The 26,148-nt window shown below is 32.3% G+C and overlaps 5 protein-coding genes across 8 annotated transcripts; 3 read left to right on the top strand and 2 right to left on the bottom strand.

Annotated features, from left to right (window-relative positions):
* On the bottom strand, window positions 19–8,693 carry LOC109355059 (probable LRR receptor-like serine/threonine-protein kinase At1g53430). Its single transcript, XM_019597973.1, has 24 exons — window positions 8,459–8,693; window positions 7,465–7,642; window positions 7,234–7,305; window positions 6,936–7,004; window positions 6,055–6,126; window positions 5,891–5,962; window positions 5,493–5,564; window positions 5,326–5,397; window positions 5,141–5,212; window positions 4,940–5,011; window positions 4,783–4,854; window positions 4,145–4,216; window positions 3,940–4,005; window positions 3,715–3,774; window positions 3,592–3,630; window positions 3,469–3,515; window positions 2,982–3,352; window positions 2,656–2,851; window positions 2,424–2,561; window positions 1,984–2,096; window positions 1,641–1,851; window positions 1,294–1,531; window positions 994–1,144; window positions 19–802 (listed from the first exon to the last, which is right to left on the bottom strand). Exons 1-24 carry the CDS (start codon window positions 8,571–8,573, stop codon window positions 398–400), a joined length of 3,045 nt encoding a protein of 1,014 aa, XP_019453518.1. The 5' UTR covers window positions 8,574–8,693; the 3' UTR covers window positions 19–397.
* Window positions 12,247–14,787, top strand: LOC109355068 (protein trichome birefringence-like 42). Its single transcript, XM_019597984.1, has 5 exons — window positions 12,247–12,557; window positions 13,125–13,299; window positions 13,401–13,579; window positions 13,690–13,839; window positions 14,317–14,787. Exons 1-5 carry the CDS (start codon window positions 12,259–12,261, stop codon window positions 14,582–14,584), a joined length of 1,071 nt encoding a protein of 356 aa, XP_019453529.1. The 5' UTR covers window positions 12,247–12,258; the 3' UTR covers window positions 14,585–14,787.
* Window positions 15,577–16,226, bottom strand: LOC109353984 (heavy metal-associated isoprenylated plant protein 47-like). Its single transcript, XM_019596339.1, has 2 exons — window positions 16,172–16,226; window positions 15,577–15,887 (listed from the first exon to the last, which is right to left on the bottom strand). The coding sequence occupies exons 1-2, from the start codon at window positions 16,224–16,226 to the stop codon at window positions 15,577–15,579; spliced, it is 366 nt and encodes a 121-aa protein (XP_019451884.1).
* On the top strand, window positions 19,432–23,584 carry LOC109355070 (E3 ubiquitin-protein ligase CCNB1IP1 homolog). Of its 4 annotated transcripts, XM_019597989.1 has the most exons (11): window positions 19,432–19,570; window positions 19,776–19,845; window positions 19,943–20,009; window positions 21,198–21,320; window positions 21,470–21,542; window positions 21,847–21,892; window positions 22,027–22,057; window positions 22,234–22,489; window positions 22,564–22,727; window positions 23,064–23,351; window positions 23,413–23,584. In XM_019597989.1, exons 4-10 carry the CDS (start codon window positions 21,251–21,253, stop codon window positions 23,336–23,338), a joined length of 915 nt encoding a protein of 304 aa, XP_019453534.1. In that variant the 5' UTR covers window positions 19,432–19,570; window positions 19,776–19,845; window positions 19,943–20,009; window positions 21,198–21,250; the 3' UTR covers window positions 23,339–23,351; window positions 23,413–23,584. The 4 variants fall into 4 exon arrangements, with proteins under 4 accessions (XP_019453534.1, XP_019453531.1, XP_019453533.1 ...); XM_019597986.1 differs by lacking the exon at window positions 19,776–19,845 and having other exon boundaries at window positions 23,064–23,334; XM_019597988.1 differs by lacking the exons at window positions 19,776–19,845; window positions 19,943–20,009 and having other exon boundaries at window positions 23,064–23,334.
* Window positions 24,315–25,367, top strand: LOC109353983. The gene is made up of 3 exons (XM_019596338.1): window positions 24,315–24,523; window positions 24,615–24,803; window positions 24,890–25,367. The coding sequence occupies exons 1-3, from the start codon at window positions 24,315–24,317 to the stop codon at window positions 25,365–25,367; spliced, it is 876 nt and encodes a 291-aa protein (XP_019451883.1).

Here is a 26,148-nt window from a genome sequence, read left to right as displayed (position 1 = left end):
GTGCAGAAAATTTGAAAGCATGTGGTTTTTCATCCCATGAATTTGGTATTTTCTATATAAAAACTACCCATTAAGAATGGGATAATGTGGCTTAAAGTAGAGGTATCATTACAAAATGCAGCACAATATTTTCCACCCACTAATATTCTAGTCATGTAGACTGCATTTTGTTTATTGAAGGTTGTCTTTTGATGCCTAAAAGTCATGCTGTTGGAACTCATAAACTGAAATTCACTACCATGATAATTGAAACACAGAAAAAACCTATAAACCAGAATTCAGCAACACCTGAAAATGTTCGGTGTACCGTTACATTTTAGCTTCTTAAAAAAAGAGCTGGAATTCCATGTCAATTATTTACCCATAGCTTTCCAACAAATCACTCATCATGTGAACATCAAAGAAGTTTGCTGGTTGAAGAATTATGATCTACACTTGGAAGTGATAAGGAGGAGTCAATCCATGGCCCATCAACTGATTTGTCTCTTTCATGCATACTTTCTTGTGAGAATTGAGAAGAAACAAGAGTTTGGCTGTCTTGTGATAGCAACTGCAAGGCTTTAAACCTTGCATCTTGGTTACTCTCGCTACTCTCACCGCACATGACTATCGATGCTTGAATCGGAGTTTTTCCTTCAAGCATGCTCACTACAGATGACATTGATGGTCTAAGAGTTGGAGATGGATTGGTGCATAAGAGAGCCAAGCTCAGCATTCTCATTGCCTCCTCTGAAGAGTAACTTGAACCAAGACCTGAATCCACCAAATCCAGAAGGTTTCCTTGCTCATGGAGAACATAGGCCTATTGATTAGAAATTTAACCAAACTGTAACTATAACGAGAAAAGAAAAGCACAATAGTAAAAAGTAAAAGAGGTGAAGTTGATTTTGAAAATTGTCTGAGGTATTTGGCATAAGCTTAGTCTGATAGTAATGATATGCAGACTGAGATGAAAAATAACACAAATACTTTGGGCATATTGACTCAACTTACCCAATCCAGAAGATACACAAACTCTTCTTTTGGCCTGTAATTTGTGTTGCTCTTTCCACTAACAATCTCTAAAGCTACAATTCCGAAGCTATAAACATCTGCCTTGTCAGTCAAGTAACCCCTCATAGCATATTCAGGAGCCATGTAACCACTGATAATACATGTATACCCAAGAGTCAAAATAACGAAACATATGTAGGGATTATTGAAGTCATTATAAACTAATGAAGTAGAGATATTGTAGATAGCAGTGCAAATCAACTGTTTATGCTAATAAAATTGATTTGGCCTAGTACTAACATTGTTCCCGCTATTCGTGTGCTGATATGGGTATTCTCTTCATCATCAAGCTTCGCTAAACCAAAGTCAGAGATCTTGGCATTCAGATCCTTATCAAGTAAGACATTGGTCGCCTTAATGTCCCTGTGTACTATTTTCAACCTTGATTCTTCATGGAGATAAGCTAATCCCCTCGCTATCCCCACACAAATCTTCATTCTTGTGTGCCAGTCTAAGTTCAGCTTCTGTTCTTGTTTACCTAGCAGAAGTGCAGGGACAAGGTCAAGGGAAAGTGGTATTTTCAGTTGCATCTTATTTTTGCAGCAGGTTCATACATACACAACCACAAGGTGTTCATTAAGCATTACCAAAGAGTGCACGCGCAAGACTATTGTTCTCCATGTATTCATATATTAGCAGCAACTGGTTTCCTTCAATGCAGCAGCCGTAAAGATTCACAAGGTTTGGATGCTGCAAAGCAGATATCATTCCGATTTCATTAACAAATTCACGGTTCCCTTGCTTTGATTTGGATGAGAGCTGCTTAACAGCAATCACATCTCCATCTGGCAGTACACCCTGTGATTAAGCCATGGCTTCAGTATGATGTTTTTATGTGTAAAAATGTCGAGAGATAATTGACATGCCCCCATCTTTTGAAATCATATACTGCTTTAGTAAGTCAGATAATTACAATCTATCAAATTTTACCTTGTATACTGGTCCAAAGCCTCCTTCACCTATTTTATTTGCTTGGTCAAAGTTATTAGTAGCTGCTTTAATTTGTCTTAAGCTGAAATAACCCGTTTTCAGATCTAGGAGTTCTGCAAGAAGGAAGATTTTTATTTTTAAAAAAATATCCAAATCAAAAAATAAAGAGCAATAAGAGAAAAGAAAGGTACAGAAAAAGAAAAATAGAAAATTCAACAATATTCCTGAAAAAAGCATATAGGGATTTGCCACAATAGTTAACTTAAAGTTTCATGTTCTTCTAAATTTATTATCACTTGATGCATTAAGGTGATGTATATCTACATATAAATTTTTTATATTACCATATTCATCAAGCTTGACAGCTAACCCTGAACCCACTTTTAACAAAACATAAATTGCAAGAGCAACATGTAACTGCTTATGGACTTGAATCTTACCTTTGTCTGTTTTATCTTTCCCACCAAGGAAACCCATCTTCCGGAGGGCAACCAGTATCAGTATGACAAACACACATGATGCCGCTACAATTCCACCAATAGCTCCAGCAGACAACCCTCCTGATTTAATTTTAAAGTCTACAACAAAGTAGAAATGCTTATGGAGAATGACACAACAATGTGGTTGAAAGAGAAATCGGAAACATCAAACAAACAATAATAATAAAAATACTTGGTGTCACCGTGATAGCAGATATGAGAGGCCCATATACACCTCTGTCAGGAACAGCAGTAGTTCCTTTCCCTCCCCAGTATAAGTGGATTTCCAAGGTACTATCATTAACATCCACATCAAATTCCTTAGTGATTCCCTTACCAACCCCACCTATTGCTTCCATGATGTTAAAATCTTTCAAATATTTAAAACCCTGCCAAGAAGCAGCATTTCAAAGTTCTACCTTTAGAACTTCCATTTTCTTCAATACCAGTTATGAAAATTATAGATACATAAGAAACAACAAAACAAGGTAACAAAATATTTTTTTCTTCATTACTCACTTGAATTGAAACATCAAATATGCGCCTTCCAAGACTGCTAGACGTCTGGTCATCAGAAAACATTATCTCAGCAAAATGGAGCTTCACTTTATAATTTCCCTTCCGCATACAAAGGCCATAGTACTTCAGTGATAGAGGGGAAGTGCGGGCAGTTTGGTAGTATTCTGGGCCGCTAATGTTCAAAGAAAATTTGTTTGCTGCTACATGATTAGCAGCATCATTTCCTAGATATACTCCCGTGCTGCTATAAGCCCATTGGTCTTCATTTCTAAGAACAAAGTTTGAAATACCATCTCGCTGGAGATCGTCTACGTAGTGAATTCCCTCAAACTCCCCTTTAGGTCCGCCACAATTTATGAACAATGAATAATCTACAGAGACAGTGAAAATCTCATCACAAGTTACTCCTACAAGAAACTATTATAGCTTCATTTAAAAAATTATTCTAGTGTATAGAAACATGATTGATCTACTAAATCTGACTCACACTGGGGTTTTCCTGGACAAGGTAGGTTCTTCCTCAAACAAAAATTTCTACAAGATGAATACAGTTAAATTCAATAGATGAGTCAATGGTTATAAACAAGTGGAACTTAAGCAAGGAACTTACGAAGTGATTGCTGAAGAAGAATGGCTTGAAGCTAAGTTCCTGTTCAGTAATAATAAGAGGTGAGTATTGACACAGTCACATAGCTGAAACTGTTATGTAATCGTTATACAAAAAGAAGCTTACAAATCCGAGATCTGGCAGCTAGTTGCAGAAGACTTCGTAAAATTGTTGTACGATAAATCCCTTAAAAAGAACAAAAGGTAAGATTGAACTTTAGTTTCTTTGTAATTCAATGAGTGCTCGAGATTAATCACACAAGGCAAACTATCAGGAGTATCATTATATGGTGTTCTGCAATGACTAAATTCCATGCGATTAGACAAAACAAAATCAAGGAAATATGCTAACATATTATGTTTCCAGTCTAGTATCCAGTCTTGAATCGGTCCCGTCAGAGAATTGTTAGTCAGAAACCTGCATCCACGATTAATATGTCTTATTTTATGATCATAGAAGGTTAAACCATTAATAACCTTTCAGATGTCAAATTATAATCAAAAGATATAATACTTTTGGCTAATCTTCTTGTCGTCAGTTCAAAATGTTCACTTACAGGTAATCTAGCTCTTTCAAGCCATGAATTGAATTTGGGATTGAACCAGTCAACATATTGAAGCTTAGGTCTCTGCAAGAAAAAGATGATTACGATGATGAATAACTAATGATTCTCATGACACATACCAATAAACTAAGTCCTATGAACAGAACTTATGGGATGTCTTTTCAAGCGTCTATTTGGAAACTATACTTATTTGAATGTCATTTAAAAATCAATGGTTTTAAAGGTTAATTCTAACACTATTGAAGTAAAAGTCTAAAATCATACCAACAGGGACAATTTTGTCTCTCCGTTAGTGCGGGAGATTTGTTTCTTAGCTTATTTATTAATATAGTGATCATATATAGAATAATAACTTGGTACTAATACTTTTATACAAGCAATAAACAGAAATATTGTTATGCTGCGCAACTTACAACCAGCCAACCACTCAAAGTCGAAATAATATGCAAAAGAAAATTAATTAGTTATTCATCATACATTACACATTGACTATCCCTGAAGCCCTGAAGGATATATGAGTGTATCTTTCAAATAAAAACGTGTAATGAGTATAATTAAGTTAAACCAAATATGATATGATAAGTGAGAGAGAGGAAATTTGAGCTATATCCCCATTTGATAGAACTTACAAAGATTTTAATCTTGTTAGTTCACCAATGTAATCTGGAATGGGACCAGTGATCAAGCAATTTCTCAATTCCCTGAGTCACATAAATAAGCACTTCACTAAAAACCCTAAAGAATTATATATTTCTGCACAAAATAGCAGAATATCTTTCAACTCACAGTCGCTTCAAGTTCGTCAAATCCTTCAGATTAGGAAATGTCATAGTTGGTCCATTCAAATCAGTTATTCTCCTGATACAAAAACGTTTCATTAATTAAAGAAAATTTTCCTCTATTGAAGATTGCATTCCACAACATAAACAATAACTGCAGATAAAATGCAGCAATTCAGGAACATTCTAAAAAGGAGCATGTACTCACAATTCAGTCAAATTTTTCAACTCGGATATGGTGGAGGGAATCGGGCCTTCCATAGATGTTCCTTGCAGATCCCTATGAAAAAAAGAATCATCACATAATGGAAATGAAGTTAAGAATATGACATAAATTTGTTTTCTTCGCCAACAAGGAAAGAGTCATGGATGAAAATCAAAATGTACACTCACAATCTTTGGAGGTTGGTCCAGTTCCCTATGAAAATGGGGATCTTTCCAGATAAACTGTTCCCATCTATCCTACTGCAGCAAATTTAAAGAGTGGTTTTAGCATTAAGTCTTAACAGAGGTATACGAAAAAAAGGGCCGGACCATTTTTATCACTTCACATCACTCACAAATCGGTGAGATTCTTCAGTTTGCTAAATGTTTCTGGTATTGTCCCTGTGAAATTATTTGCAGAAAGAAGTCTGCAGAATCATTAAAAAAAAATTAGCCGGGCGAAAATGAAATCATAGATAACTAGGGCCCTTTTGATTTGCGAATTCTTTTTCCCCTGCTTGTTTTTAATTTCTTTCCTGTTTTCACATATTTATACAGTAAACATGAAAACAGCACATGTTTGAAAACAGGAAACAGAACAAAAACAGCGTGACATACTTGTAGTTGTTAACAAAAACAGGAAACGTTTTTGCAAATTCAGCAGGCCCTTTGTCTCCGTATATGCCGAAAAATAAATGATAAGAGTTGAGTGATGTATTTCAAATGAAAATGATTAGAAAGAAACAAGTCTTACAATCTCTTCAACTTGCTCAAATTTCCAAGACTGGGAGGAAGTGGTCCTCCAAGTAGATTATTTTCTAAATTCCTGTAAACATGTATATGGATATTATTATTTAAGTATTTAACCTCAAATATCAACCATTTTCTAGATAACAACAAAATTTCTCCAACACTTACAGGCTCTCCAGATTAGCAATCTCACCAATTTCTGCGGGAATTGAACCGCTTATTCGATTTCCCAAAAGGGACCTGAACCATAGCAACAGAAGCGCCTTGATCGTTAAACATGTGCTCGAGGCAAATAATTGAAGCCACTTAGGCAAATTTGAATTTTGTTCAGAAATAAATGTTACAACTTACAAGTATGGAAATCGTTTGATATTAAAGTTATAGTCTTCCCCTAATTGCTAAAGATTTTAGTAGTTGTGGCAGAACTAGACAAATTCGTTGAAGATTTTATTCTGTTAAAAAATAGGAGAAGTCAAAGGATTTCAAAATTCTGAATTAACCCTCATTGACATGAAACCCTTGTTTAGGAGAGTTAGTAATATGACACCAGAGCTTATATAATTAAGTAGTATGACTGTGAAGTTCAACCCTTGGCATCTCATTCTTTCAAATAAACTCAAATTTTAGCATAAAGTAAAAATGGTATGTGCATTGTACATGCTAAAACCAAAGGGTTCTTGAATTAAGAGGCACGTTAGATATATACATCATTAGTGACAATGGATTTAACTTTTAGAAGAGTTTGATGTTTGGTATATGGACGATGGATTAATCGAGAATATTTTGGAAACTCAGTCACCAAGAATGGTCATCAGAGATTAAGATAAAAAACCAATAAAGTACATAAACAAATTCTGCAGAAACAAAAATGCTTTTAACTCAACTAACTGATGGAATCATGGAAGGAATGCTCCTTATATACAACTACACTGCCAACAAGCAAACTAATTCGGAGGGAAACTTTATCTAACCACAGCAACTAACTAGCAGCATGCCTTGTCCATAGAGTGAGAAAAGAACACAAATATACAAAGATAATGATGACTTACAAAATGGTGAGCGATGTATGCACAAAACTCTTAGGAATTGAGCCATTGAGATAATTGTGAGTGAGATCACTGCATAGTACACATGTTTCTGTCAGTTTTTAACAGATTCTGTTGCATTTGATAAAGTTAGTAATGTTTCACTTTCACATAAAAATTATAACAATTATATACCTAGGTATAAAAGAAAGTTTAAGTTGTGACTAAAACAATTAGGCTATAATCAACATTTTCTATCACAATGACAAGATTTATGAACACAAATGAAAAGACGAACGGAACAAAATTTACAAGAACTTACAGTACTTGCAGTTGAGTGAGACTTCCAAATTCACTAGGCACAACTCCAGATAAATTTAGACCCTTGAGGAAGCTATCATAGCAAAAACTATGGTATTAATATCCCATAAAAGAAAATGACAGAGGTAATTATAAGATGAACTCAGTTAAATATAAAATGGAAAATGTGAGTGTTGATAAATACTGAGCTGTAATTATAACTTTTGCAAAAGCGATATTGGAAAATACGTACATGTTGGTAACATGGCAAACGGTGCTAGAATGGAAAGTACAATCACATGTGACATTCCTTACAATGTCATCATCTTTATTAACTTTGCCATCAAATCCTCCAATCTCCATGCAGGAACGTTCTGTAACTTTCCAATTCAAGTTCTCTAGTTTATCTGATATTGCTTGTAGAACTTCCACTGCAACAAAAACACAAATCAATTAACTTTAGTTTTCATCTTTGTTAAACTTAACATAATTACAAACCATGATTCACTTTCTTACACATCCACAATCAATCTTACCTGGTTTTCTCAAATCTATTAATTGTTTAGACCAATGGACCAATGCTAACAGTATCTATGCTTTAGTGGGTTTCATATAAATTTGTGAAGAGAGTGTTGAAAAAATGTATTGATAGTATCCCGTGTTGTTTATAAAAATAATAATTATGAGTTATCATATCATTAGAAAACATAACTTCTTATAGAATTATTTTCGTCATCAAATAAAAACAAACTAAGAATGAATGATAATAAAAAGATACTTTACACTCAAGGCAATTCAAAACTTAGTTCTTAATCTATCTTTTCATAGGTTGCTAAATCAAATTGTAAGCATAGATCTTGTTAGTTTTGTAAATTCTATATACTGTATGTCATCTTTTAATGATAAAAAAATTCTGAAGTATTCTTAGAAAATAATGATTTTTACTTTATATTATATCATTATAACTAGAGTTCATTTCTTCTCAACATGACAAATTTAAGATTTATTTATAAAAATAAATAATTAAGTAGTAAAAACAGTTAGAGCATAAACGGGGGTTAAAGGCAGTTTCCTTTTTTTTCTCTCTCTCTCTTGCTAGGTCCTGAATTGGAAAAGAAAACAACAGCAATATTGTTTTGTAAGTTTCAAAAGTTTTAATTTTTTCTTCCAATAACAGCACTTTGGAGCACTCAAAAAAGTGATTAATACAGCAAAAAATTTAACAAGAATGAATAATGGAAGCATACCTTCTTCTTTTGGTATGAGTTGAGCGTTGGATTCAAATCCTTCAAAGCAACTCAAAGCCAGAAAACCCAAGTTTACAACATAGACAAGTTTGAAGCTTGACATCAAAAACCACATTTTGCATAGTCTCAAATTTTCACTATCATTGGTTTTGAGATAGATCCGTTCTTATTAACTGAGTCTAGTAAAAGGACAGAGAAGTGAGAACGAATATGAAGAGCAAGTGAAGTGAACAAAACAACAAAACTTGGTACTATAATTTGTAAAAGAAGTCTTTTTCATGGGTAATAAAAAAGGAGAAGTTTTTGAATAAATATTTTGTCGGGAAGAAAGATATGACAATCAATAATTCAGGAAACATCGTACAATTTTGTTAAATAAAACAGGAAAAGATGTTGACTAGTGTGTAGAGACACTTCGTGTCTGACCGGTTAATTAATACATGGTATATCATACTACATATTCAATTTTTATATATTTTATTTTTAGAATTAGAATGTATTTGTTATAATTTTTATGTATTTATGATAATGTTCATTTTAATGTGAAAAATATAATTAATTAATGTGTCGGTGATGTTTATTTATGATTATATGGTTTTTTTGTAAAAATTAAATAATGTGAAGGGTAAAATAAGAAATTGAAATTACACTATGTTTTGCATTTATATGTAGTATAGATAAAATATTATTGTTACATCTCATAATTATCAAAATGTCAAGAGATTAATTCATTTTTTATGATTGCCTAGAAGAGATTAATTCATTACTTAAAAAATAAAAAATACTCTTACTAGTACAAAAAATTGTTAAATAAAATAACTTTAAAAAATTGTATGTTATATAATTTTTTTTTAATCTTGATATATGACTTTTTGTTATATTATCATTATATATTTCATCATTTATTTTTATCAATTGACTATTAAATAAAAATAAAGAATGATAAATAATATAGTATGTAAGAAAAAATTACATTGATAATGTGTCATTTATCTACACTAATGTAAAATGTTATACCATGATATATATTGCTTAATGTGCCTATGATATGTTTCAGTCATGAATCATTCATAAAAAATAGTAACTTAGGATAAATGATATAAATAAAAAAGAATTGTTTTAAATAATTTATTAAGATTAATATATTAATTTTGAAATAACTTATAGTTGTCCCCATTGGAATTCTTTTGTTTCAAATTATGGTGACATGACAATCCAAAGATATAAGAGTCCAGTTGGCAGTAGTTGGACAAAGTTTTCTTGTCGATGGTTTGCTGCCAATCTGGCAAAGCAACTACATTAGTGTTTTCACTTTCCACCAATAGCCAAACTTTAAAACTTATTAAAAGTAATTAAATTGTAAACCATTAAATTAGATATATGTATATATTACATTAAAAAGGAAATAGATTTCTCTTCATGGGAATGTGAAAGAAAATAGTTTTTTAAAATTAGTAATTTATAAAAAATTAAAAATATGACCATTAAATTTTTGTTATTGCTATGTGTTATAATCATACATATGCATTATCCTCTCCGATAATGAATTAAAAAGTAACAAATTATATGATAAATATTTTAATTTATACAATTTAATAAAATAGAATGTATGACTTGATGATAGACCATGTTTTAAAATATAAATAAAGATAATGATTTTTTTTTATCATTTGCAATAACATTTTAGTAAAAAAAGAGTTGGTTTCATGAAAATTTTGTAATTTTAAATGAAATTCTATTAATATAATTGGCACAGTTTAAATATCATCCACCATTGATTTATTAACCATTATTGACTCTCAAATAAAAGTAATACAAATCAATGATGAATAATGTGCTGACAGTGTAAATAACTTTACACTATCGATGCATAAATTTGAAACTCTTAAAATAAAAACCAGTCAATATCCTAAATATGATTGCATAACTGATATATTTGTTATATCATACTAATATGAGGACCCGTTCATCAAATTTTCAATTGAATTGATTGATATGATAGGATTTTCATGTATATGCTTTAAAAGATAGCAAGATTCATTTTGTCTGAATTAATAATTTATTAGTTTTTAATTAATAATAAAGTATGTATCCTTAGTTTTATGAGTAGAATTTTTCTTCATTTTCAAATTGGAATAGCAAAATATTTAGAAGTTATTAAAATAACTATTATTTAATATTAAAAACAATTAATTTAATTATACTTTACTAAAAATAACGTATGTGTTTATTATTTTTTTGGTATATATATATATATTATTTAGTGGCATTAGTCCACTAGTTTAAATTTTTTTACTCTATAAACACATTTGTGAATTGTTTGCTCAAAAGTTGGTGATCGACATCATTCCATACCAAAGGAAACTAATTTTATATTAAAGATTAGTACACAATCAGATTCACATCTACATTATTGGGAGCTTGCTCCTATTGGTGCACAACAATTATATAGATGAATATTTCTTCTTAACTTTATTCATATCATTTCATATGTATAAAAAATAGTATATTTATTATTTATTTTAGTAATTACTAATAAAATTAATAAAATAAAATATGTACCAAAAATAAAATAAATAATTTTTTTAAAAACAATCAAATAAAAGTAGTGCATTATTTGCTAGAGTAATGACAATGTTTTTTAAAGTACAAGGGTTGTTAGTTGTTACTACAAAAAATTACAAGGACTTAATATAGAACAACATTTATTTACGGGGACAAAAACTTATTTAAGCAACAAGCTTAACACATTAAGACATCAAACTATTCGGTTATAGTATACCAACCAACATTGAGTTTGTTAATTAAGATCCAAACTTGCAATGTCCTAAAGTGATAGCTAGAGTTTACTTAAACTCGTGAGTTTAACAACTTTGCCTATGAGTCAACTCAATTCCACACAAATTTTATATAAGTTGAGTTTTTTCAACTCCAAAAAATATGTTGAAGAATATTTTTGTATTTGTTGGTCAAATGATTAGGCATGTTTTAGAGAAAAAAATTAGCGTCTAACAATTTTTAGTTTTTATTTTATTTTTAAAAAGTAAATATAGAATTAATGACAAAAAGTGAGTGAAAATAGAAATGACTTCATTTGTTGTAAGAGAATATAGAATTTAAATTATAAATATAACATCACAGTCTAATTTAATAAACATTTTTTAGTTAAAAGCATGGATCACTTTCACTTTCATCAAACATTTTCCCCCTTTTTCATTCACAGCCATTAGTTTAACTATCATTTGAATAAAAATAACAACGTTTTTAAAATGAAAAGCTTCTTCTATTCGAATTTGTTAGTGAGTTAGATCTGAAAGTTATTTATAGCATTATGGTAAAAGACTTTTTCTAAGTGACTTTACGAGAGTTTTGCTAGAATTAGAACACTTCAAAATTTGTTCTACAATTATTTCAATGATGAATATTTATAACCTCGATTAAAAAAAGCTCAACTCAATCATCCGATGTGGACTTCTTTGAAAAACAATTTACCGAAATGAATGGCACACGAACATTAGTTACTATGATTTTAAGCAAAAGAAAATTTACAAATCTTAATTGACATCTGCCATAAACTTGAAGATTTTCACTTCACTATTGTAATAGTCAAATGAAGACACCGTATCCCTCGATTTCGTATTCATACTTACCTTTTATAACATTAAAATACGTAAGAATAGGTAAAAAAAAACAATAATAGATAAACATGCAAGCGTAGAAAAATGTGTCTTGGTCTTCCAACATTGTCATATATAAACAACATGAGTGTTACCATTTTTCATATGTAAAAGGTTTAGTACATGTTAATTCAGATGGCATTCTATTCTTGGTTATGTTCTATTGCAAATGCCTTCGTTGTTCTATGGGCATTGACACTTTCACTGAACCAAGTGCATGGTGTGATTATTCAGTCTAACCATCCTGAAAGAGGGTGTGATTTTTCTGTTGGAAGTTGGGTTATTGATTCCCACCAACCTTTCTATGATGCCTCAAGAGGTTGTCCATTTATAGTACAAGGATTTAATTGTCTTGGAAATGGTAGACCTGATCAGGAATATGTTAAGTATAAATGGAAACCCTTTGGTTGTCACCTTCCAAGGTAATTATTCCATTTTCTGGTTTCCATTTCCTTCTTGTTTTATATTGTTATATATAAGAGCGTAAGTTTGATGCAACGGTAAAGTTATTCATTAGTGATCATGAGTTTACGAGGTCAAATCCTATAAATAGACTCTCTATTTGTGGGGTAAGAGGTTGCGTACATCTATCATCCTAGACTCACTAAGTAGAAGCCTCGTGTACTAGACACTCTTTTAAAAGAGGGCGAACTTGACACAACAGTAGGGTTGTCACGGTTTCAAATCCTAGAAACTGTCTCTCGCTTGCAGGATAAGACTACATATAATTAATCTCCTCAACACTAAATGAGAGCCTCATGCACTGATCCGCTCTTTTATACTCCATTTCTTTATGGTTTGATTCTTTAACATCATAGATAAATTTCACCTAAGATACATTTCAATTGTGACTAATCACTGTTGGGTATATGGTTGCCTATGTTTATAAATCTATAATGATTTTGTGACATGAAAATTCTCTTTTTGAAGTTAAAAGATGATTTCTTTTCTTGTAACTATTATCCTTCACAAATGATGTTGGATAACAGGTTTGATGGCAAGAAAATGTTGGAGAGATACAGAGGAAAGAAGATAATGTTTGTAGGGGACTCACTAAGCAATAATATGTGGCAGTCACTCACTTGTTTGCTTCACACTGCAGTACCAAATTCAGATTACACCTTAACTACACAAACAAAGCAACTTTCTGTATTCTTCTTTCCGGTACTCTTCATCACTTTCCATCTTAGCTTTTCGGAAATTCTGTGCCTTGGTAGTAATTTCATTAGTTAGCTTAATAACATTGTCCAATTATTGTGTTATAGGAATATCAAGCTTCAATAATGTGGTTGAAAGATGGGTTCTTAGTAGATGTAGTTCATGATAAAGAGAAAGGTAGAATTGTAAAATTGGACTCTGTTAGATCTGGGGACCAATGGAAAGGAGTAGATGCATTGATTTTCAATACCTACCATTGGTGGACTCACATAGGAGAGACTCAAACGTAATAAAGTTTTTGTACTACTTTTTTCTTTCAGATTTTGAATGCATGATAATAGAGAAAAATGGGACATGTAATGTGACTAATGTCTTTATTATGTTAATGTTTCATAGACACTTTCAATTAGGCAGTGAGATAGTGGACATGGATCACTTGGAAGCTTTCAGGATTGGGTTAACCACTTGGGCTAAATGGATTGACTCTAATATTGATCCTTCAAGGACAAGTGTTTTGTTCCAAGGAATTGCTGCAACCCATTATGAGTAAGTTCAATTGTTCATTCCACTTCAAATAAAATTCACATGAAAAGTCATAATACTTTAGTAATATATCTTGGTAATGTTAATTTATAAAAGGAACATGAGAACAAGGTTATAAAAAATACACTGATGAAGTTATATGTCAATATATTAGTGTGATCTTTCAATCCACCATGCATAACATACTTACCTCCCCTGTTATTTTCAATTGTTTAAAGCACTTCAAAAAATGCTTAGTATGGTTATAAATCTGCATAATTAAAAAGTTAAGTCCCAGCTAAATGCTTATGTATATCATATATCTACCCATCTAAATTCTAAACCATGCTTGAATTTATCATATTTCTGAGCAGAGAATGGCAATTGCTGCAACATTTGACTGAGTATAAAAATAAATCACACATACTTTACTATGGCTAATAATGTTGGCTAGAACAATTCGGTTAACTGACTCAAATTCTCTTCTTAAATATATTCAAGTGGAAATGGATGTGCTGGACAAACAAACCCAATGCAAGGATCACAACCACCATATCCGGGTGCTGACATTGTAAAGAACATTTTGCATAGCATGAAAAATCCGATTCATTTGCTCGACATTACTTTGCTGACACAGCTGAGAATAGATGGTCACCCTTCTTTATACAGCGGCCGTGGCGCTTCGTATGTGGATTGCAGCCACTGGTGTCTTGCTGGTGTTCCTGATACTTGGAATGAATTCTTGTATGCTGCTCTCATAGGAAGATAATATTATCTTTTTCTTAATCAATAGTTATGTTCTGTTAGAATTCTATTTTTTCCTTGAGGAAACAGGGCTAATAATTTTGGTTAGTAGAGATGTTAGAGAAATTTTGTTATTTAACTTTGGAAGTTTCAGCTAGTCTAAATAAGTAGTTAGAGGCAGTATTTGGTACCAGATTTTGTTAAAAAAATTCTGCAATTTATCTACAAGTTATATTTTTGTCAACATTGTAGTTGGGACTAAAAGAATTCTAAGTGTCAATGAATTGAGTCAGGATCCTCTCCAGTAACGGAGAGGGCCAGTACCTTTTAGGATAGTGACATGTGGCAAGAAAAAATATCAATGGTCATGATTTTATAGTAAAAATAAATTCAAAATTTAATTGAAAAAATAAAAAAATCCTGACTCCAATGAATGTGAGGAAGAAAAGAAGATAAGACCCACTTTAAGGTCCTAATGAATGTTAGATATGCTAAAACTTCACTGTACTGAAAAGTAGGAAATGGCAAAAATCATCAATTTTTCTTGCTTGCTCACAATTGAAAGATAGGAAAACAAACACTAACCCATAATACTAGTTAAGAGTTCAAAAGTAGAAGAGTAATATTAAGGTAGTGTATTCAATACTATGAAAATTCAAACATTATATATTTTTAACTATAATTTTTTTATTAGTGTTTATTATCTAGTTGCATCATGTGCCAAATCATATCTTAATTATCTACTCTTAAATCTAATGATTTCATCTTATGAAAATGGATGTCTATAGAAGTGAACTATAACATATTTATCATATTAATTACAATAAGATAACATTTTGTTACCGAAAACAAAAGGAGAAACAAGAACTCTCATTTCATTTACGGGAGAAATCCTTGTCCTAAACCGACACATGAATAAGAAAAAAAACCAAATAACTTAGACATATGGTAAGCCCAGAACATAAATAAGGTAGAAAGTAATTGGAATGTTTGGTTCCGAGTACATGAAGAAGCAACTCAGATGATGGTGCAATCATTGTTGGGATATGGGTCATGCACTACGTGATACGACGGTGGATAAGGTGGTGGTGGAGGTGGAAATGATGAAGGTGAATGCTTATTATAATATTTCCAATAGTAATTATAAGGAGCTGACATAATTTCCATTGGCATCATATCATTTTCCGGTTCTGCTTCCTCAATACTTGCAAGCAAAACATGCTTGAACTTCTTTCTCAACTCTATACTCAACTCAACTGAATCTATTCCATTCCCAATTACTACCACTTGATCTTTGTTTTCCCCTTCTAATGACACTGATATCACACCTACATTTACAAAATTATCCACATAAATTTGTTGTAAAACAGTACAGAGTGACAACAACAATGTCATCAGGCCTTTAAATTTGTGATCGTAATACTATTGTTGTTGGAATTTTCACCACCGCCATTGTGACAATACTTATTAACAGATTGGAAACAGCCTCTCCACTTGTAGGTCTACCCTTCTCAAATTATACTCGGAGTCTCGTGCACTAAGTCACCCTGCTTGGTGTTAAAGGTAATATGTAATTCAAAGTCATGATAGGAATATTGGACATAATTTGTACCTTCAGTGTCTGCAGCAATTTTCATGGCCTTTCTTCTGCATTTATCACTCTTCATGTGTACCTCTATAACTATTTTCTGCATTGGAGTATATATATATATATAATATAGAATTTACTATTGAAAATGAAATTGCATATGGCTAGCAAGCATGTAATTATTAATCATTTAAAATATCAAAACAAATTAATCAATTAAAATGATGTCACCTTCATGTTTGATAATTTGAAGAAAAAAAGTAGAAGCTCTAGCTTTATGTTGTGGAAGAAATGCTTGATTCACTAGTGATATCAACCTATGTTGTTGATGTTATAGTGCTTTTGTGGTTGGGGTAAAATTCAGAATGTGCTTTATATATACATATTTCTGTATTATTATTGTTGATTAACGATAAATATCTTTAATTGATGGTAATCACTTCAAGATTTCAGTTTCCATTTTCTCCATCTTAGCTTTCAGTCTCATGGATAATATTTTTTATTTATTTACTTACTATAGCTGAAATCGCAATCATTATGGGGTAATAATATCAATATGATTATTCCTCAGTTATTGTTGATCTCTCCTTTCATTCAAAATAATTTTCTGCTTACTTAAAAAAGGAAATATTTAAATAGATTTTTAAGTTTTCCAAATGATAAAAACATGCGTTTGCTTTCCCATTTGATTCTTTCACAAATAAGTATTATGAAATATTATTAAAACCCATATAGAAAATACATACGATCAATGTTTTAAAAATAAAAAAATATTTAATGAAATGTAGGTTTAAAAACAATAAGGTGGAAAAGGACAAAAGCTAACAAATGTGATATGATAAGTCATGAAATATTTTTCCAACATCTTAATAAAGAAAAGAATATACGTTTATGAATTTTATACATTAACTCATTCGAGTATATAAAATATGTATCGGCAAGATTGGTAGGCTTTTTATATTTTTAAAACATTAACCCATTCGAATATATGAAATATGTATTGCAACCTTGTGACTTTTTCAAAAGTATTTTTGTAAAGATTTTAGAGAATAGCATTTATGTCATTACATAATTCAACCTAGTGCGAAATTTTTTTAACATTGAAATTGATTTTCAACCTCGATTCATGAATCAGTGTATATGGATAATGTATTTGATGATTCAACTTCCGTTGGTAAACTAGGCTTGAAAGGAGAAAATATATAATTTTTTGACAAGAAAAAGGTTAAAGTTGACAAACATTCTCGATTCTTTAAATCTAACTGGAATTTTTTCTCTACTTTTAACTTGACTTTCGTTCTTGAACTAAGATCTTTTCTTAACTTTCTACCTCAATTAAGATAATCTTTAGTTTATTTTTTCAAAAATGTAGGCTTACTGATTTGAAATATCAAATCAAATGCAACACTTTCACATGCTTCTTATTACATCCAAATCGAGTACTTTTTATTCAAATTAATAACAAATTACAGAAGGACATTTGACATATTGTTGTTACACAAACTACAATGATCATATTAAACTACAAATAAGTTATATAAATAATAATGCACTCATGGGGCATCCTATTTATTGTTGTAATGAAGGATATCCTTGAGAGAAAGCATGTCAGCGTGCTTAGAGAGAGAAAATATCAAACACAACTTAACTTAAAATGTGCCAACTTCTTAAAATGAATTTAAACATCTTCAATAAATATGATTGCAGACATAAATTAGAATATGCAAGGAAATAAATTACTATATATATATAGGCTTGATTGTTATTGTTGTTTAATAAATCAATGTCTTTACTTCAACAATAATTTTAAATACGTTTTTCCAACATTGATTACTAAATAATCAACCTCTTTTCCCACATTAAAAGTATATTTTTCACTAATTTGATATTAAAATGTATGATCTTTTTATTATGAGTGTTTTTTTTGTAACTATCAATAGTATTCTTTCACATTTTTTGATAAAGAACTAATTTTTTTTGGGGTTTGTAACTGTCCTCTCAACAAGTGTCACTCACATGAATTAAACCATCAGTCTTGGGAATCCAATGGTGCCTTATACCACTAGATCAACACTTTGTTGGTTATTATGAGTATTATAGTTATTGGTTGTGAGTATAAAGTTTTGTATACATTTATTACATCATGCAACACTTATTTATATTTGTTATATTTAAGAGTTAATAATGATTAAACAAGATAAATGATTGATAATCCAAAAAAATTACACTGTAAACATATATATTTTTTCTCATTATTACCATCTATAAAATACGAGGAAATAAGCTCAAGATATTCCTAAAACTAATGGTATATAGTAATTTATTTCATTGGAAATAAAAAATAATATCATTATAGAGTTATTTAAATCAATCTGATTATTTCCTTGAAATTACTATATGTTTTAGAAAAGGTCAAATTTTGTTGTTGGCTAAGTGCTCATTATTCCTTTCCCGTTACTCTCCATTTCAAAAGATATATGTTTAACTCATCATTTATCTGTGTAATAATGTTTGTGATAATCTTCTCAATACCTTCAGGGATTGATGCAATTCTATGATCTTGTGTTGTTGTTTGGGTTTCAATCATGAATGGGGATAACTGTCCCAAAATGAGTATGTCTCCATTTCTCTAACCAATGAGATTTCTTCAAATAATGCAAATATGTTATTTTATGTTTTTAAATTTTTTATTTTTAATGAAGTGTTACTTTTTTATTAGTCTGGTACAGAAAAAATGAGACAGATGATCAATATCCTTGAAGGATACTTAGTCCTACATGTATCTGCTTATAGATAATAATATAAGATCTTGCAATTGTATACTTTTTGGTAGGTTTCTCTTGGACTTGAGGTGGTGGAATAATTATATTTTTGACATTAGTCCTTGAGATTCTACATATGTCGCCAGGAATATCCATCACGATCTTAGAGATTGATTTTTTATTGATATACTTTCCATGAATGTATGCTACAAATCAATTATTTATCAACTGAATTAGTATTAGTTCACTTATATGGCTAATTTACTTGTAACCCTTAACTTTTATTTTATAAAGTATAATATTGTCAATCGACTTGTTATGAAGAATAACACTATCAGTCGGCAACGTGATTTAACTCAAACGAATCACCAGGACAATGATTATCATTATATATTCCTTTTTTATTATAAAAAAAAATAAAAAATAAAATTGAAACATGCTTACGTGGAGGCCTTATATAGCCCATATACCACAAATATGTTCGTTTTGTCGGTTCAAGTTTTCATTTTGGGTCTTTTTCAAAATATCGTTTCTTCTTCCAAGCGCGCTATCTCTTTCTGAAAGAACGTTTCGCGCCAAATTTCATATTCGATTTCTCTCTCAAATTCCACATTTCTCTCGTTCCTAGGGTTCTCGATCTGTGTTCCAATATATGTTATAGGTAATTTCTTCTCTAATCTTCAATTACCCTAACCTGTCGGTTCCACAATGTTCTTGAGGTGAAACAATCTGGAAAATTCAAACTGTTGTTACCTATTTCTGCATTTTCTTTCTCAATTTGAGAGATTATGCGCTCGAATTTGGAATTTTTGTTGTTCCATGCTCGTTTGAACTGACATGATGTTTATTTTCTCTTTTTGTCTCAGATTTCGAGTTCATATTGGTACATTGAAATTTGAATTTAGGTTTTGCGCAAACAAGCAAATTTGAGTTTCGGTAAAAAAATCACGTACGAAGATTATCCTGTTACTATTTAAATTTACTATTATTCTTATTATTTCATAATGTTGGGCTTAAATCTGTGGAAATGTAGAAAAGTTAACATAAGCTGAACTTATATGCACGCACAAAGTTAAGGATTTGAGTCTGTTGGCTATCCAGTAATAATAATCTAATCCGATTCTTAAGGAACTTAGCTGAAATTATGATTCCAGGAGTAATGTAACATAAAATTATTATGGTTACTGATCATGAAAGAAGGTTTCAATTTTACCCTACTCTGTTACATAATTAAGTAGCTGACATGATTGTTGTTTGAACATATATTGCCTCTAGCCATAGCTTGTTAATCAAACTCATCGCATTTTCACTTTCCTTTCTCACTTTTGGTGGTGGGGTACAGGCATTATTAAGTTCTCTTGTTTTGGCTCTTCATTCAAATTTCAATCTTCTTTAATGAAAATGCATTTAATTAACTCATGAGTTTCCGAAAAAGCTTTTTGTTGTCATAGGCTGATTAGAAGATAGCTATTATGTTGGAAATTGTTTGAAAAATGATGGTTTTGATGTGGTTTTAATGCATATTAATGTGGCTATTTATGGTGACTTTTGCGTGCCATTCAGAATTGTTGCGAGCTATGCAAACAACATATTATTTCCGTCTGGCTTAGTGGTACCACTGAAGTTTACTGAGAAAGTGTGAACAGCTATTAGCAAGGGGAATCTATGTGTGTCTGGGTTAGTATGTGTGGCAAAGAGGGAAGGAAATTTATTTCAGCAGGTTATCATACAATCTTAATAGGATTTGAAGTTTTAAGTATACCGGTATGCTTCTGCACTTTTATACAAAGAAAGTAAGATCATGATAAGCCAGTGTTTGTGAAATCATTGTTCAGATAAGCGTCATTCAGTGTTCTGAAATGGTTGTTAAAATTTGTGTGCCCTTTGTTTATTGATAAGTCAATCTTTATTATTGAAGTTTTGATATTTTCTGATTGCAAACTGTATCTTCAATCTTTACATGAAGATGCAGTCCTAGATTCTCACTTTAAAGTAACCTGTTGCTTAAGAATCAAATTAACTTATCTGTGGCTCTCATATTGACCTACTCGAAGGCCAAAAACAATTGTGTTCATCTCGTTTTTTTTGAAATAAGAAACTGCTGGCTGCTTTATTAGTAGGACTATTTCATTGATATCATAGGTACTAATGTTGAGGTAGATTATGCTTGCCATTTAAGTAAATAAGCTTGCTCCATTTTTTCTCTGCCTTTGAGTAAAGCATGTAGTCTTGTTTATCCATAAAGAATCATGACCAGTGGCTTTTATTTCTTATCTTTTATCTTGCAGGTATTTTGACCCTAGCACATGCCAACGTGTAAAGTTAGTATCCGACAGCTAAAATGAGGTGCAATGCATGCTGGCGAGAAATAGAAGGACGAGCCATTTCCACAACATGTGGTCACCTATTGTGTATCCAGATGAATGCAATTTTGAACTTGATTTCCTCCTTTTTTATATAATCAATATAGTTCATTCCAAATAGGTTGATTGTGTTCTGTTATTAAAGTGGTTAGTGTGCATATATCTTTGATATCTGGTTTCCTTGACCCAGTTCAAAGGCACCGATGATGCCAATAAGATATTAAGTAATGATGGAGCATGCCCTATTTGTGATCAAGTCCTTTCGAAGAGGTATGGGTTAATTGATATTTCTTATTTATCACCAGACAAATATGTAAAAATGCTTGTAATTCACCTGATAGAATACTGATTAAAACTGTCATCCAATGGCATTAGTCACCCCTTACCCTCAGCAATTTGTACTCACATTTGTTGTGCTGGTTCTATCATTGATTCTAGAGTACATGTCAAGAGCTAGTACCTATATTTGTGCTGTCATGTGACGCTTCTGTCATCATTATTAAATTTTGGTTTGACAATATTTAGCCTGATAGATGACTTGTACTTCTCAAATTTATGTTTCTCTTCTTATCAGTCTCATGAAACCTGTGGATATCAATCCCAATGATGAGTGGATAAATGTAAGTATTCTCCTGCGTATTAGTGGCTATACATGGCTCAGATTTTTTCTGTAACTTGATTAATTTAGCTTGCTGTTGTTTTTCTTTATATGCTCTAGTTTTGCTGCCAATCATTGTTTTGTTTTCTGTTGCAGATGGCCATGGCTGGAATATCACCGCAAATACGTATCCTCTATGCCCATTGTTTAGAGAGAATGCATAGAATTTATGATATTAATGCCATTTTGTATAACCCCCTGTACTGTCTGATGATCTGACTTAAGTAAATGAAGTTTATAACCTGAAATTCTACAAATTAAGAGGATACATTAGGCCATATGTTTTTCCCTGAGCAAATTTAGTGATGAAGAGTGCATACAGAAGTGTGATGTTCTACATTGGCCAAAAAGAACTGGAAATGCAGTTTAAGATGAACAGAATTATAGCTCAATGCCGGCAGAAATGTGAGGTGATGCAAGAGAAGTTTACAGAAAAGCTAGAGCAAGTGCATACTGCCTACCAAAAGATGGCCAAGAGGTGCCAGATGATGCAACAGGAAATTGAGACCTTAACCAAGGACAATCAAGAACTCCAGGAAAAATTTGCTGAAAAATCCAGGTCAGTGTCCTTCACTTTCCTAGCTTGTACAAATCACCCGAGTTTTTGATACCTTAAAGTTATTACAATTCCAGGCAGAAAAGAAAATTAGATGAAATGTATGACCAGCTGAGAAGTGAGTTCGAGTCAGTGAAGCGGTCTAGCATACAGCCTGCAAGCAACTTTTATTCCAGAAGTGAGCCTGATTTGTTCTCTAACGCACCTAACATAATGGATGACAGAGAAACTGGCAGAAAAGGTAACCTCTTCTTTCAACAGTCAAAAGATACTATGTCTTAATGTCAATAAGAAGTGTTTTAAGATATATTAAAATTTCAATTAGCTTTCTTGAAAAGTGAAAACTAAATGGAGTATTTAAGGTACCTATTATGGAAATAAAATGACGAAAGCATGAATTATGACTTTGTTTTTGTTTCAAAAAAGTCTGTTTGGACTCCATGTTTGATCAATTTCTTTTTTTGGGAAAGAAAGAGGGAACCTCTTAAGTTATAGAAGTTTGATATACAAACTTGAGAGTCCAATAACATAGTTTTTGCTTAGATATTTCCAAAAGTAGGTAACTTATTTGTTGCAGGTCGCCCGGTATTTACTCCTGAAACTCCAGGACCAAGAGAGGATGTGTGGCCTGCAAGACAAAACAGCAATAACTCTGGTCACTTTGACATCTCTGTTGGCTCACCAGCAAAACAAGCAGTAATTGTAGGGGATGCTGGGAACAGAAGGGGTGGAGCTCACCCTGTTTTTGGACCTGGTCCTACAAGTAACCCGTCAATGACTTTGAGGAACTTAATACTGTCCCCGATTAAGCGGCCTCTGCTCTCACGTAACCGCACCCAGTTATTCACGTGAGGAAGAAACTTCGGTGAGTTCTACTAATTTTACTCAACTATCCATTCTGAATATTCATGTATTTGCTGTTTCAGGTTGTAGGCACAGAGGAGGCTATCCATCTATGATGTCAGTTAAACTGTCTGAAATGCTATGGCTATATGCTTTTTTTAACCTTCCATCTGTAAAAAGAATTTAATTGGCCACTCGAATTCAAAGTCCTCATAATGTGCTTTGATATTTTAAACTTCGCTTTCCATGGCTTGATCTTGGAACTCTTATGGATGAAAAGCCACTATCAGAAACAATATATATATATATAGTTTTCGTTGCTTGGCTTCAATTTGTGGATAGATAGTTTGAACTTCGAAGACTATTGTGTGGTAATTCAAAAGTTAGTTAATTGTGATTTGTGTACTTACTATATAAGGAAAGGTGCACCTAACTAACAACTACTTGAAATTCCAGAAATAGAAAGTGGTTATTCTCTCATTCATTTGCTTCTCATTCTGCACAATTCTTTCTAATTTTCTTTCACTTTTACTTCTTTAATCTCTCATGTTCTAACAAAATTGGTATCAAGAGCTAGGTTTGATTCTTCTTCTTTATCTTATTCTTCTTCTTCTCACTTAATTTCGTGAATTCTTCTTCAACACCAATGGGACAAACTGGTTTTCCAGCAAATTTGCCGATACTCGATGGAAAGAATTGGAATCGATGGAGAATCCAAATGATAGCTATTATGAGATTCCAAGATGTAAGTGAAATTGTGGAAGAAGGACTTCCAGAGCTGACAGAGACTTCAACTGAAGTACAAAAGGCAATATACAAAGAGTGCAAAAAGTAAGACTGCAAGGCTATGTTCTTGCTACATCAATGTGTTGATGAAGCACACTTTGAGAAGATATCAGAGGCAAGGTCAGCAAAGGAAGCATGACAAATTCTTGAGAAGAGCAATGAAGGAGCTGAACAATTGAAGAAGATAAGGTTACAAACCATGAGAAGACAATATGAGCTCAAGCAAATGAACTCGGGTGAAAGGGTTGCAGAATTTTTCAATAGAGTAATCAACCATACCAATGTGATGAAAGCAAGTGGTGAGAAGATCACAAATCAGACTATAGTTGAGAAGATATTGAGAACTCTCAACCTCAGATTTGATCATATTGTTGTTGCAATTGAGGAATCTAAGAAGATGGAGGAATTGTAGATAGGGGATCTTCAAGTATCACTTGAAGCTCATGAACAAAGACTAATATAAAGGTCAATGGAGAAGCCAGCTGAATAGGCTCTACAGGCTTACACCTCAAGAAGAGGAGGATATGGAAAAAATGGAGGTCAAAGGGGCAGAAACAGAGGAAAAGATCAAAGAAAAGGGAATTTCAAGAATTCTCAATACACTGACCAAGAAATGTCTGAGTCTGATCATGGAGAACAATCATCAAGAAGAGGAGAATATCAGAGGTGGCAAGGGAACAAGAAAAGGGTGGATAGGAAGAAGCTGAAATGTTTCAACTGTGATAAAATTGGACATTTCAGCAGTGAATGTTAATCAACTCCAAGCCATGGTAGGAATCTTGGCAAGTCTCAAAATGAAACTCACTTGGCCAAGAAAGAGAGCACTGAAAGTCTAGATGATGAACCAATATTGCTGATGATGACTACAGATTGTGAGCCAAGCAATGATGATAAATGGTACATTGACTCAGGTTGCTCAAACCACATGACTGGAAATAGGAATTGGTTGGTCAATTTTGATGACAGCAGGAAGAGCAATATGAGATTTGCAGATAGCAGGCTCATCCAAGCAGAAGAGACATGTGATGTCTTGATTAGTAGGAATGTACTGATAGCTGATGTTCTCTATGTCCCCAACATGAAGAGTAATCTATTGAGCTTGGGACAATTGGTGGAAAAGGGGTTCTTAGTGCATATGCATCAAGGCATTCTAGAAATCTTTGATGCTGAAAACAAGAAGATTCTAAGGGTACCTCTAGCACAAAATAGGACATTCCAAGTAAGGGTGGAAACAGGCCAGGCTTTGCCTTAAGCAGACCCAGCCTATATAGCATATAGGAGCCTGGGTCTGACCTGTTAGTCTGTTTAAAAAAAAATTCAAAGCCTGAGTCTGGCCTGTTTAAAGGCCTATTATATTATATGGTCATGAAATAGGCTACTATGTCTACATTTAAATGAGCTTATAGGCATACTTTTAGTTAGGCTCATCTAATTCTAATAATTAAATTATATTTTTGTATACATTTTTATATTAATATTACATATATAATAATATTATTTATATTAATATAGTATAAAGCCTGACATGTTAAGCTAAATAGGCTTTTTAGAAAGCCTGAGCCTGGCCTGTTAGTGAAAAAAGTCTGGCCTGGCCTAGCCTGTTATAGGCCAGGTAATAGGCCCCTGATAGGCGGCCTGACCCGTTTCCACCCTTACTTCCAAGTGAGTCTAAGAGCATTCGAAACACATTGCCTATCAGCTACTTCTCAAACAGAGGAATCATGTTTATGACACCTGAGGTTTGGTCACTTGAACTTTAGAGACTTGAGCACACTGAGAAATAAAGACATGGTCAAAGGACTACCACAAATTCATGCTCCTAACAAGGTATGTGCAAACTGTCAAATAAGCAAGCAACCCAAATCCTCATTTAGTGCATACACCCCCTCAAGAGCCAATGAATTACTACATGTTGTATACTCTGATGTGTGTGGTCCTTTTGACACACCCTCATTAGGGGGAAGTAGATACTTTGTAACATTTGTGGATGAACTGAGCAGGAAATTGTGGTTGTATCTCATAAAGGCAAAAAG

Source organism: Lupinus angustifolius, chromosome LG08 (genome assembly GCF_001865875.1).
Source record: "Lupinus angustifolius cultivar Tanjil chromosome LG08, LupAngTanjil_v1.0, whole genome shotgun sequence".
Lineage (NCBI taxonomy): Eukaryota > Viridiplantae > Streptophyta > Magnoliopsida > Fabales > Fabaceae > Lupinus > Lupinus angustifolius.
This window is presented reverse-complemented; position numbering and strand designations above follow the sequence as displayed.

What these genes read in the sequence shown, in the direction of transcription:
- LOC109355070 (XM_019597988.1), top strand. Translation starts at nt 21,251, where the DNA reads ATGAGGTGCAATGCATGCTGGCGAGAAATAGAAGGACGAGCCATTTCC. An exon ending in AAATTTGCTGAAAAATCCAG is followed by an intron (nt 22,490 to 22,563) that starts GTCAGTGTCCTT and finishes TTACAATTCCAG; the next exon opens with GCAGAAAAGAAAATTAGATG. An exon ending in CAGAGAAACTGGCAGAAAAG is followed by an intron (nt 22,728 to 23,063) that starts GTAACCTCTTCT and finishes TATTTGTTGCAG; the next exon opens with GTCGCCCGGTATTTACTCCT.
- LOC109353983 (XM_019596338.1), top strand. Translation starts at nt 24,315, where the DNA reads ATGAGAAGACAATATGAGCTCAAGCAAATGAACTCGGGTGAAAGGGTT. An exon ending in TCTAAGAAGATGGAGGAATT is followed by an intron (nt 24,524 to 24,614) that starts GTAGATAGGGGA and finishes TAGGCTCTACAG; the next exon opens with GCTTACACCTCAAGAAGAGG. An exon ending in GGCAAGGGAACAAGAAAAGG is followed by an intron (nt 24,804 to 24,889) that starts GTGGATAGGAAG and finishes AAGCCATGGTAG; the next exon opens with GAATCTTGGCAAGTCTCAAA.
- LOC109355068 (XM_019597984.1), top strand. Translation starts at nt 12,259, where the DNA reads ATGTTAATTCAGATGGCATTCTATTCTTGGTTATGTTCTATTGCAAAT. An exon ending in TTTCTGTATTCTTCTTTCCG is followed by an intron (nt 13,300 to 13,400) that starts GTACTCTTCATC and finishes ATTGTGTTATAG; the next exon opens with GAATATCAAGCTTCAATAAT. An exon ending in CACATAGGAGAGACTCAAAC is followed by an intron (nt 13,580 to 13,689) that starts GTAATAAAGTTT and finishes AATGTTTCATAG; the next exon opens with ACACTTTCAATTAGGCAGTG.
- LOC109355059 (XM_019597973.1), bottom strand. Translation starts at nt 8,573, where the DNA reads ATGTGGTTTTTGATGTCAAGCTTCAAACTTGTCTATGTTGTAAACTTG. An exon ending in GTTTGCCATGTTACCAACAT is followed by an intron (nt 7,306 to 7,464) that starts GTACGTATTTTC and finishes TTGCTATGATAG; the next exon opens with CTTCCTCAAGGGTCTAAATT. An exon ending in TTGAAAAATTTGACTGAATT is followed by an intron (nt 5,012 to 5,140) that starts GTGAGTACATGC and finishes TTTTTGTATCAG; the next exon opens with GAGAATAACTGATTTGAATG.
- LOC109353984 (XM_019596339.1), bottom strand. Translation starts at nt 16,226, where the DNA reads ATGAAGAGTGATAAATGCAGAAGAAAGGCCATGAAAATTGCTGCAGAC. An exon ending in AATTGCTGCAGACACTGAAG is followed by an intron (nt 15,888 to 16,171) that starts GTACAAATTATG and finishes TTGTAAATGTAG; the next exon opens with GTGTGATATCAGTGTCATTA.